The sequence below is a fragment of the Drosophila miranda genome, chromosome XR (assembly GCF_003369915.1).
Source record: "Drosophila miranda strain MSH22 chromosome XR, D.miranda_PacBio2.1, whole genome shotgun sequence".
NCBI lineage: Eukaryota > Metazoa > Arthropoda > Insecta > Diptera > Drosophilidae > Drosophila > Drosophila miranda.
This window is the reverse complement of record NC_046674.1, coordinates 6,769,874-6,781,132: the sequence shown is the minus strand read 5'-3', so window position 1 is coordinate 6,781,132 and position 11,259 is coordinate 6,769,874. Positions and strand designations below refer to the sequence as shown.

The 11,259-nt window shown below is 42.5% G+C and overlaps 4 protein-coding genes across 5 annotated transcripts; 3 read left to right on the top strand and 1 right to left on the bottom strand.

The window, feature by feature from the left end:
* The first annotated feature begins 627 nt into the window (after positions 1-627).
* LOC108151521 (phosphatidylserine synthase 1) lies at positions 628-3,689 on the top strand. Its single transcript, XM_017280172.2, has 6 exons — positions 628-1,291; positions 1,680-1,938; positions 2,018-2,583; positions 2,644-2,854; positions 2,910-2,997; positions 3,511-3,689. Exons 1-6 carry the CDS (start codon positions 996-998, stop codon positions 3,546-3,548), a joined length of 1,458 nt encoding a protein of 485 aa, XP_017135661.1. The 5' UTR covers positions 628-995; the 3' UTR covers positions 3,549-3,689.
* Positions 3,690-3,753: 64 nt separating this feature from the next.
* Positions 3,754-4,804, bottom strand: LOC108151527 (vesicle transport protein SFT2A). The gene is made up of 4 exons (XM_017280177.2): positions 4,711-4,804; positions 4,339-4,508; positions 4,138-4,255; positions 3,754-4,054 (listed from the first exon to the last, which is right to left on the bottom strand). The coding sequence occupies exons 1-4, from the start codon at positions 4,780-4,782 to the stop codon at positions 3,923-3,925; spliced, it is 492 nt and encodes a 163-aa protein (XP_017135666.1). The 5' UTR covers positions 4,783-4,804; the 3' UTR covers positions 3,754-3,922.
* Positions 4,805-5,022: 218 nt separating this feature from the next.
* LOC108151524 (transcription termination factor 3, mitochondrial) lies at positions 5,023-6,210 on the top strand. The gene is made up of 2 exons (XM_017280174.2): positions 5,023-5,828; positions 5,889-6,210. The coding sequence occupies exons 1-2, from the start codon at positions 5,045-5,047 to the stop codon at positions 6,164-6,166; spliced, it is 1,062 nt and encodes a 353-aa protein (XP_017135663.1). The 5' UTR covers positions 5,023-5,044; the 3' UTR covers positions 6,167-6,210.
* A 635-nt stretch (positions 6,211-6,845) lies between these two features.
* Positions 6,846-10,194, top strand: LOC108151526. Of its 2 annotated transcripts, none has more exons than XM_017280175.2 (5): positions 6,846-7,317; positions 9,380-9,651; positions 9,729-9,805; positions 9,866-10,042; positions 10,117-10,194. In XM_017280175.2, the coding sequence occupies exons 1-5, from the start codon at positions 7,278-7,280 to the stop codon at positions 10,166-10,168; spliced, it is 618 nt and encodes a 205-aa protein (XP_017135664.1). In that variant the 5' UTR covers positions 6,846-7,277; the 3' UTR covers positions 10,169-10,194. The 2 variants fall into 2 exon arrangements, with proteins under 2 accessions (XP_017135664.1, XP_017135665.1); XM_017280176.2 differs by lacking the exon at positions 6,846-7,317 and adding an exon at positions 8,356-8,445.
* Positions 10,195-11,259: the final 1,065 nt, after the last annotated feature.

Below are 11,259 nucleotides of genomic sequence, written 5' to 3'. Positions count from 1 at the left end.
ACTATCTTATTACCTTACGTGTACGGCAGCGTACAGTAAAGTTCAGTTCAGGTGAAAGATATTGTGGTTTTTCTTAAATAGATGGATCTACAAGAAGAATTATGTACTATATGTACTATTTTCCGTGGTTTAACTAAGTTCTTATCCTGTTTAAATAGAGGAGGGCTTAGTGGGCTAACTTGACTTCTTATCGATATACGAGACGATATATTGTTGTTGAGGCGCCAAAATTGGTGCAAAAACAATTAACGGAATTACCGTCGCAGGAAAATAAGTCAAGTATTTAAAACAAGCTAGTCAAGTAGAAAATTTAATCATTAATTGGATAAAATTAGATGGGCAGGGCTGAGAGATCTATGGAGCTAGTAATATTCCACGGAATATCAAAATCGAGAAATATGGTATCCAATCCTTGACGGAGAACAATTAACCCATTGTACCCCCAAAAGGGTACTTTAATAATCCGCCAAAATAAATGAAAATTGAATAAATTTTTGCGCTGTTCAGGTGAAAGGTATCGTGGCTTTTTTTTAGCTCAGAGTCTACAAGAAGAATTTACAATCAGTAATATTTGACGCCATTCACCTCAAGTCGTTGAACTGTTTAAATAGAGGGGGCTAAGTGGGCTAAGCAGTCAAACTGTCACACTGCCGCGCGCATGTTAATTAACAACAATAGACATTGCTGGCAAAAGATTAAATAAAATCACATTGATTTAACAACAATCGGTCATCTATGCGTGAGGCATTGCTGACAGCTGACACAGGACACGGACCAGGGCGATTTTGACAGCGGCAAAGCCGTAGAAATCAAGCCGACAAACTAATGTTGCGCAACCCGCTGCTCTCCCCGCATGTATTTGAGCCACCACCACACCACCCATCAGCAGCAATCAGTCCGCCTAACAACGCCGCCACCGCCAGCGCCACCCCACCATCACGCCATCCGCTTACATCTGATAATCAAATTTAGAGTGACTTTCTAGAAGCCAGGCCATGAAGAAGCGTTCCAACTCACGTGGTACGCCGTCGGCCGATGGTGATCACCCACCTGCGTACAAATCAGGAGCAGCCAGTGCTCCTGCCACCCCAACGAAGGAACGGCGTGGCAGCGACAATGGTACCAACAGTGCTGGAGCACAACGCAAACGCAAGGAGGAAATCGCCAAGACCTTTGTCATTGTCAACGAACGTCCTGTGGATGACATTTCACTGGATTTCTTCTACAAGCCCCACACCATTACACTGCTGGCCGTCTCCGTGCTGGCCGTGATGTACACTGCCTTCGTCAGGTAAGGAGCAACCACCGACCCGACGACGATGACCGCGACACTATTGATCTTTCGTTGCATGATGTGTGGCGGACCTTGCTTGTATCGAAAGTGTTTGAGGCAAACGAGTAAATGTCATGCATGCATACACAGCCAAAAGTGTCATTTCAGGCGGCTCAAGGTTCACAAAACTAAAATACGCACGTATATATAGTTCATATATAGAGAGCGAAAACAAAACGACGATACTTTACGGCTACATACAGCACAATTCATTCACCCCGCAACCGAAACGTGCGACTATGCTGATAAGAAATGGTCTGTCAGACCAGGGAGCAAAGAAATTCGACAAGATAGCCAGAGATCAATTCATTTACACAATGGGTATGCCCATGCTATATCCTTTCAGAAACGAGACGAATGTGGACGATAATCTTTGGGCCGGCCTCCTCTGCATTGTGTTCTTCTTTCTGATCATCTCGGTGCTGGCATTACCCAATGGACCATTTACGAGGCCGCATCCGGCCTTCTGGAGGATACTGTTTGGCTGTTCGGTGCTGTATCTGCTCTCGCTGCAGTTTCTGATGTTCCAAAACTATCCAACAATACGGAGCATATTCTATTGGATCGATCCCAAACTGAAGAACTTTCACATCGACATGGAAAAGGTAGCAATGGCATATTCCTATGGCTTCTAGTGCTGCAGTATGCATGTATACATTGTATCTCGGTCTTTGTCTATTTCAGGAATACGGTGTCAATTGTACGGACATCAGCTGGGACCGTGTCAAGGGACATTTGGATGTGTTTGCCTGGGGCCACTTCCTAGGCTGGGCCTTCAAGGCCATCCTCATCCGTCACATGGGCATTCTGTGGGCCATATCGGTGATGTGGGAAATCACCGAGATCACCTTTGCCCATCTGCTGCCGAACTTTATCGAATGCTGGTGGGATGCACTCATTCTGGATGTGATTATCTGCAATGGCTTGGGAATTTATGTCGGCCTCTGGATCTGTAAAATGCTCGAAATGCGGGAATACAAGTGGGCCAGCATCAAGGATATATCCACCACAACGGGCAAGATCAAGCGTGCCATGCTGCAGTTTACTCCGGAGAGCTGGACGGCCATTCGCTGGCTGGATCCAAAGTCAACGGCCATGCGATTTGCGGCCGTCATTCAGCTGGTCATCTTCTGGCAGGTTACAGAATTGAATACGTTCTTCTTGAAGCATATCTTCGAGATGCCACCAGATCACTTCATTGTTATTGGACGTCTGATATTCATTGGTCTATTTGTGGCGCCATCGGTCAGGTGAGTTCTTAGTCTCCCAACCCCAAAACCTTTTTTATATGGCTGTTCCATCTTTTGCAGGCAATATTATGTATATGTCACTGATACTCGCTGCAAGAGAGTCGGCACCCAGTGTTGGGTTTACGGCGCCATCATGGTCTCCGAGGCCATTCTTTGCATTAAGAATGGCAAGGAGTTGTTTGAGCGCACGCAAGCCATCAACATTGTCCTGTGGCTGTCGATTCAAGTGATCATCTCGGTGGCATTTGTGGCTGTAGCTGTTTTATGGCAGGTTTGTCGCCTACAATCTGCCATTTCCAGTATTATAAATTGTTAATTTTCTGCAGCAACGCCAGCTGAAAAAGGAAACCTCGTTGCCCACGAAGAGAAAAAACCAAAGTCCTGCCATTTCGCCATCGCCGTCGCCATCAAAAGGTACGTCCAAGTTCAAGCTTAGGCCAGCAGACAACATTGGTTAGAAGAAGATGAAAATGGGAAATAAACTGAAGATTAACGGTGATATATGTATATGTACCCTACGCAATCAATTGAGCCTTCGACGGGTAGATAATCTTGAATATATGAACCAATTTTCATTGTTAATACTTCCAATGTTGCTTCTGATTTATAGCTAACATTTGATCTGCACTTTTTGACTTTGTGTTAATTTTTGGCTCTCTTTCAATTGTTTTAATCGCAATTCTCCGTCTTTCTGAACTCATGATTCTCCCTGCCATCTCTCCCCCTCTCTCTCTCTATCTATCTATCTATTTTGTCTCTCTATTTCTCTTTGGATTGCATTGCCATCAAATAAATAGCACAAGTGTCGAGAAGTAAATCCATTGATGCCCCAAGCACTGCGCACTACGACATTAAAATTAAAATAGTTTAACTCATTTTGTTACTTTTCAAACGATCTAAAAAAACCTTTCGTCTCCGCTCTTTTAGGTAACTTGACGCCGCAGAAAGAGAAGAAGGTGAAATAAGTTAAGAACTGAAAGCTACAAACAAAAACTAAACAAACCAACCGACAATGTGGAAAAGACAAAAGCAAATCAAAGAACGGAATCACACGTTGTACATACACTCAATGAAAACTGTACTGATTAAATTAAATACAAAACATATTTAAATGTATATATGTATATAATATATATATATTTATTGAAAAAGGAGAACCAAAGGCAATACTTGTGAATGGGCGAAAATTAAAGTAAATGTAAAATCAATATCTACGTGCTAATGCTAGATTAATACAATTGTTGTTTAATCGATTTTTGTTAATTAAATTAAGAGACGTATTTTGAAATTCTCGAGTTATGTACAAATACCGAAACGCAGCGAGAACGTTTCATTCTGTCTACACCTCGAAACATGCCGAGACGGTCTTCTTGACCGCATCCCGTGCATAGGGTATGTAAGAGAGGGAATACCAGGTCATGGCCAACGATTGTATGATTATGAATATAAGCGTGAGTCCAGCCTTTTTCAACTAAAAACGGATAAACGAAAAAAACAATACAAATCAAAAGAAAATTATAATTTTAAATGGGATAAAATGGGATCATGCTGTACCACTATGGCGGAAATGAATGTCATAACGATGGCCACGATCACAATGCTGGTGGCTATCAGGCGCGTGTCGGCGAACATTTTCTTGACCTGCTTGAAGGGGCCCATCAGGAAGCAAGTACTGGATATACGGCGTGTACGGGAGAAGACAAACTCGTTAGCTGGTCCATGTGAAAACCAAGATGTGAAACAACGGAGCCTCACCTGGCCATCGAGATGATGTTTCCCAGTGTGTAGAAAACCGCAAAGACCACAATGCCGCGGTGCAGAAAGAGAGCAATGGAGCCCAACAGAGATAGAAAGATGCCCAAGACAAAGCAAATGCAAAATGCCTTGATGCGTGTGGACCAGCTCAGTGTGGACATGTCGTTAATCTGCATTTATGTATAAATAATGGCGGTAAAATAATTAATACGGCTGATAAGCGTTGAGTCACAGCTGCTCTGCCTTCATGTGATCGCGGGGGCGTATGGTAGGGTAGCGGTAGCAGTAACGTGCCCTAATCGAGCCAACCGCCATCTTTAGCTGCAAATGGGATCAGTGGTTAATGGGGCTGCAATAAACAATGGTTTTCACCTGTGTTATTATGCTGCTCTCCTCCTCCGGTGTGGGCTCATCTCCACTCAGAACGCGGCGTAGCTTGTCCATCGTTTCCAGCTTGTCCAACAAAACCAAACACTATAATCCAAAAAGGTCTTTGGCCAGCAACACTACACGAAAGCCACAATATGTCACTTAATTTTGCGCTGTACAAACAATAAAGAAATTATGAAAATCAAAGATCAACCAGATCGAGAGTGTGACAGGCAGTCTCCGATTTACGTATATCGATGTATATCGATTACCCACTAGTTGCGGTTATTTCAATCATTTTCCAACACTTCCTGCTGATAAATATATCGACTGCATCATGTTTGGCTCTGCAATACGTAACATTATAAAAAGTTCACAAAATGCAGCGAAATTCGAGGCAATTTGCGCTCAATGCCGGCATATACGAGCCAACCGAAGTATACAAAGTGAGGCGGATACAATCAAATCAATAGATGTGGCCACAAAACCAAATGACAAGGAACTGGAGCCAGCGCCTGAACATTCCAGTGCAGTTGCCTTGGACTTTGGGAGCCGGGAAGCCCACGTGCCGTCCTTTAATCTGGCCGCCTATGTCAATAGCTCGAGCACACTGCAGCAGCTTGTTAGCCTGGGCGTGGATCTGCACAGCATAGAGAGACGCAAGGGTCTGGGACAGTTTGTTCTCCGCCTAGACTTTGAGAAGAATATCAAACCGTGTTTGTCCTTTCTCGCGGACCAGGGCATTGCACCCGATGACTTTGGCAAGATGGTCACAAAGAATCCGCTGCTGTTCAAAGAGGATCAGGATGATTTGCAGACGCGCGTAGAGTACCTGAAGAGCAAAAGATTTTCGGACGAGGCCAGACAGCGCATCTTCACACAGAATCCGTTTTGGCTGATGTTCTCTACGAAACGCGTGGATCGCCGCCTGGGCTACTTCCAAAAGGAGTTTCGTTTGAGTGGGCACGACCTGCGTCTAATGGCCACCAAAGAGCCAAATTTGATCACATATAATATGGAACATCTGCGTAGATCTGTGTTTACCCTCCGCGAGGAAATGGGTTTCAGTGCCAGGGAGCTGCAATCCCTGATTGTTCGCAAGCCCCGTCTGATGATGATCCGTAAGTTGATTGGAAAATGCTGTCCTCTCAAATTGATAGACTTTATATGTCTCCTTGCAGGTCCCGATGATCTGGTAGAGAGATTCAGCTATATTCACAAGGATATGGGCCTGCCGCATTCCCAGATAGTGCAATGCGCCGAGTTGCTGGCCTCGCGCGAATTCCGGCTGCGTGAACGTCACGAGTTCCTTAAACTACTGGGACGTGCCCAGTACGATCCGCAGAAAGACCTGTACATCTCGCCTAGAACGATAGTGCTGGGAAATAATTTTTATTTTGTGCGAAATGTAGCAAAAAGTGACTTGGAAACGTTCGATTTGTTTTTAAAAACGCGATAACAATAAACGCCGAGTGCAATATATGTAGTCGACTTATCGGTAAATTTGTAAATTGTATAGTTTTGATAGTCATTTTTAAGATGTAGAAACCGTGTAGTACTGCCATTTAGAGCCATGTCCCAGGCCACGTCGAATATCAGCATCGCATTCCTGATTCTTTGCCATATAAAATCTAAATTTTTCAAATATGTTCCAAAGTGGATAACGGAGGTTTTTCACACTGGCGTTTCCATAGGGCGTTTGTGAAACACATTTCCTCTTCAGGTGTCGGTTTTGATAAAAACATAAACAAGTAATTAAAATGTAGCAAAGGTGTAGTTGGCGTGTAGTTACCATGTAAGAAAATTAATTTAGTATAAATTGTTGTTGACCGGTTTTGCTTAAACCTTATTTTGTAAACAATTCAATGAAGATGAGAACTTAAAATTAGCCAGTCTTGTAGGAAAGTCATTCCTTAATCGGATAAATTTATGAGTTTAGAGCTCAGACTCTTAGCTACCTAGTGATATTCAACAGAATATAAAAAACGAGGAATATGATGAAACTTGAACGTCAGTATTTTTACGGTATATTTTTTATCTTGCGACATATTTTCGATATATTTATGAGGGTAAGACCATATATGTGATCGATAAGTCGTGGTCACACTGGCATTAAGCTTGGCGGGTGCGTAGTATTTCCTGTTTTGTTAAACGGAACGATTTTCCGTTTATTTTAATCCTAAAAGAGAGCGCTTCGGCTAAGCATTGGACAAAGTTGCAATATTTAAAGTGCAAGCTGTTAGCTTGGTTAGAACGAAAACAATAGTATCAATCAACCAGTGCACAGACGGAGAATCAGCGCAGCTTCAAACAAAAAGTAAAACGCATATTCTCACTCATACATTGACACAAAAAGCGAATACACAACACACACAAGCAGGCAAACGTGCGAATAATAACAAAAGGGCTCAAAGAAGACTGGCAAAAACAAGGAGAATAAATTAAATTTGAATTTAATCTGAATAAATAGCAGCGGAGAACGAGTTATCTTTTGGTGTACAAGTGTTGAACACTCTGAACCCAGAAAGCCCTACCATATACCCACAAACACACACAAATACCTAAACAAAATGTCTACGACACCAAAATCGACTGAAGATTTGCTGGGCGGTAAGTTGTTTTGGTTTTGCTTCGGCATAGCTATTTTCTGTGTATTGTGAAATTTCATTATCTGCGTTAACAATAACAATGCGCATTAAGTAGTCTGGACTTACCTTTTACTTGATATACCTTTTTTTAACACGCTATGTCTCTGCGTGTTATTTGTTGTAGTTGTGGCTGTGACGACGCGTTATAAATAGATGTTTGTGTTTGTGTTTTGTTTGTATCCGCATATTCGTATTTTCCCCAGTGCTCCACTTGTATCCGCCCCTCCCGCATCTTCCATTTCAAGGCTTTGCTTTGTTGCGCCTCTTTGCAGCAGTATGGCAACAAAGAGCCACAACTTCGCCGCAAAAAAAGAGTGAAAACAAAGAGGCTGTACCCTCTTTCTCCTTCGCTGGCATTGCCCTCCTCCACCAATTTGCACTGAGAGAGTGCATGACCATTCACTCTCATGCCATATCTCTTTACTTTGCACTTTACCGTTTGACGTCAAAGTGCCCACGCCTACCCCCCCTCTCGTTGTTGTTTGCTTAAATAATTTTTAAATAAATATTTTAAGAAGCAATTGTAGGAGGGCATTTCCCTCTGCTCCCATGATTGTTGTTGATTCCCACATATTCCAGAAATTGCGACTTTGACTTTAGCCTCAATTATTTTTTGGCTTTGCCTACTTATCATCATCATACACACACACACACACACAGATACTACCACTCATGCATGCATGATATGGAGGAGTCATCCAATAAAAGGCGGTTCAATGGGCCGTGGCTCAGGGACAACATCAGAGCAGCAGCAGCAGCTGCGCATCAAGAGATGCAAACAACAAAAGAAAGCGAGAGGGAGACAGAGACTGGACACACACATATACTGTTGCACTCGGCCTACGTGCCGTGAGTCAGCAAGCCATGTTTTTGCCACCCCTAAACACACTTTTGTCTTAGCGTTTCCCTTCGTACCTGTTCCGTGTACACTATACAGTGGGTATTTCCGATACTGTGGTCACCTGTGCGCCCTAATCCAAGGCCTACCTGGCTTTGGGTTTGCAAAAATGGCTACGAATAAATCTTTGAGACCCTGTCTAGACGCATCATTTAGTATTTGTTTGTCAGCCCAGCATGATAGGTCTGCCACGTGAGTGAAACCTGCACATTGCTTTTCTCGCCCTTCCCCTGTGCTGCTCTCTAATTGATTCGGTCTGTGAAATTTTTACTAAATTAGTTGCCGTTATTGTTGTGTTCTCCTTATCAGCCAGCCAAGCATCTCTCGCGTGGAATTTGCACACGATTGTCCCCACAGACATATTGCATCGCTTTGAAAATACAATTTCTCGTTATTTTGATAAGCTTTGAAAACGTGTCTGTGTTTGCATTTGTTTGTAGGTATGTGTGTGTACACGCTTGCTCCAATAAAAGAAACGGAAATTGTGTGGGGAAGGTAGGGTAATGCGGTGTTTGCCTTATCAATGGGGCACGGGCACACGTACACGTACACGTACACAGATGAACGCACACACAGACATTAAGGCGCGCGCGCACAGGGGAAAGATTTTATTTACGTTTAAGCAAACAAAAACAAAGGCTGGCAAAGGGGTGACGACGTTGTATTTTTGGAGCCACAGCGGGCGTTGAACGGCTTTTCACAGTGAATGTCAAACTGTGTGGTGTCTCACGCGAATCTTTTCGAACAAAGTTCCCAGTGAATTTCAAACTTCTTTGTCTCACGAATCTCTTATGAGCGGAGTGATGCATACTTATCCAAAGGCTAAGATAACTCTCGAAATGTAAATTAAGCTAATTTCTGACCAGCTTAGGCAAGTACAGTCTTTTCGGTCCGAGTATTTGCTTTACAGAATGAAAAATGTAGCACAAAACATTTTAGGCAAACAAACGAAGACTACATACATATGTATATGTTTAACCAGCACCCAATACAAACAGCTCAATATGTATGTAGATAGTTTCACAGCATTTGGCTACAGCTTTCTGACGCTCCTGTTTATTTGTTTTACTCTTTGTTGCTTGTTGTTCATCATAATGACCCAATTCCATGTGATTTACTTTTGCAGAATCTTGGATTGAACTGAGCACAACAGCTGCCATGGCCGGTATCAAGAGCCCCGACAGAATCACACCGTTGCCGTTCAACAATGGGGAGGAGTATCTGCGCCTGTTGCGCGAGGCACAGCGCGAATCGAACCAGTCGAGCCGTGTGGTCTCGCTGGCCAGCTCTCGTCGTGATACGCCCCGAGACAGCCCCAAGAGCCCACCGAACAGTCCACAAACGGAACTCTGTCCCGATGATGAGCTGAGAAACGTGTACATTAACTATTGGACAAAGGTAAGTCGGAGGAAACGGAGGTTCAACCTTGGCGAAGAACTTGACACTATACTCGTGGACGTTTCTTTTGTTGGCAGGCCGGAGAAAAACAGAACACAGACAATGGAGATTGGTTGCAGAACTGGAATCGCAGCGCAGATGAGCAGCCTCCCAAGTACGAGCGAGCATTAATATTTGTGGAACAATGTGTAATAAAGATATCGTTGTTTTACAGAAACTGGAAGTTCGAGGCTGTGCATAAGGCCGGCGACGAGGATGAGAAAAAGAAGACTACTGGCGGCTACTCCATACGCTTGAAGCGCTTGGGCGCCCAATCGCTGTTCTCCCGCGAAATCCTCTACTCGCTGCTGTTCACCAATGTCCTGTCCTTGCTGCTTGGTGCCGGCTTTGGGTAAGCATCAGCCACGCCATCTCGGTCCGCAATCTCTGGGCATTGATTGATAATTATTTATTCGGTATTTATAGATTGTGGCTGAGCAAGCGCGGCATACTCCTCACCCGCGTGGTCATTGACTGAAAGACGCCATAAAAAAAAAAAAAAAACAGATACAGAACATACAGATTTATAAACGTTTTCAATCTATCAATATGCACATCAATCGAGAACAGAACAGAACCGAAACAGAAACAGAACATGAAGCGTTCCATTTACAAAAAAATCGCCAAACGTATTCCAGCTCATTTGTATTTTTCGACAGAAAGCAATCTGTGTAACACTTTCTCGTAAGATAAAAGTGTAATTTGTAAGCCACCAAGCTAAGGCAAGTCTCGAGGAGTGGGTATAACAGAATAACAATTTTTTTTAAATACACATTACATATTCTATAGTTTTATATATTTAACACGTTATATGTATCGTATCTAGGCGGCAAGTTGAGTACAGAAATGCCGCATATAGCCAGCCCCCCCAACTATATGTTTTTCTGTAGTTTCTTCGCTCTTAGCATTCACTTCGCCCATATATGTATGTTTAATCCTCCAATCAAATCCAATCCATTCAAAGTATTTCGTTTACATCTGATACACCCATACGCGTATATCTATAGACATATTGTAGTTCAATCACATTGTATATCCAAATCATTATTTTCTGTTGTGCATTCGTGAAATGGTTTTATATGATTTTCTAGCCTTTAGAAAACAACATAAAAGAGAAGAAAAAATAAATCCAGATATGGCAAATATACATATATATTAAATGATATATGTGTATATATATATATATATATATATATATTAATATGTGAGGGAGGGGTTATTAACCCCACAAAAAAATCACACAATAGTTGTAACAATTTTTATATTAAAATTTATTTTCAATATCTATTTAAACAGAATTTGTTTGAAATCTTTTATAATCTCAAAAGGAATGTGTTTCGGCTGAAACATGGAAAGATCTTTATCTTTTGGGATTAGGATCACTGAAATCTGTTGGATTGGGTCACGCTTTAGGTATTTCAGTCCTTAAGATACCTTTCTCAGCTATCGTCTAAGCCATCCAGCCATTGTTAGATAATCCAGTGGTTCCCCTGAATTGCAACCCAAGATACAATTGCAGGTAGAGATCAAGAAAATCAGTTTACGGTCATGTGGAGCCATTTCTTAAAG

Coding starts and splice junctions, on each gene's coding strand:
- LOC108151521 (XM_017280172.2), top strand. CDS start 996: ATGAAGAAGCGTTCCAACTCACGTGGTACGCCGTCGGCCGATGGTGAT. Junction 2,584..2,643: donor TTTGTGGCGCCATCGGTCAG/GTGAGTTCTTAG, acceptor CATCTTTTGCAG/GCAATATTATGTATATGTCA. Junction 2,998..3,510: donor ATCGCCGTCGCCATCAAAAG/GTACGTCCAAGT, acceptor CCGCTCTTTTAG/GTAACTTGACGCCGCAGAAA.
- LOC108151527 (XM_017280177.2), bottom strand. CDS start 4,782: ATGGACAAGCTACGCCGCGTTCTGAGTGGAGATGAGCCCACACCGGAG. Junction 4,509..4,710: donor AGAGCAGCATAATAACACAG/GTGAAAACCATT, acceptor ACATAAATGCAG/ATTAACGACATGTCCACACT. Junction 4,256..4,338: donor AACATCATCTCGATGGCCAG/GTGAGGCTCCGT, acceptor CCGTATATCCAG/TACTTGCTTCCTGATGGGCC.
- LOC108151524 (XM_017280174.2), top strand. CDS start 5,045: ATGTTTGGCTCTGCAATACGTAACATTATAAAAAGTTCACAAAATGCA. Junction 5,829..5,888: donor GCCCCGTCTGATGATGATCC/GTAAGTTGATTG, acceptor GTCTCCTTGCAG/GTCCCGATGATCTGGTAGAG.
- LOC108151526 (XM_017280175.2), top strand. CDS start 7,278: ATGTCTACGACACCAAAATCGACTGAAGATTTGCTGGGCG. Junction 9,652..9,728: donor ACATTAACTATTGGACAAAG/GTAAGTCGGAGG, acceptor TTTTGTTGGCAG/GCCGGAGAAAAACAGAACAC. Junction 9,806..9,865: donor GCAGATGAGCAGCCTCCCAA/GTACGAGCGAGC, acceptor GTTGTTTTACAG/AAACTGGAAGTTCGAGGCTG.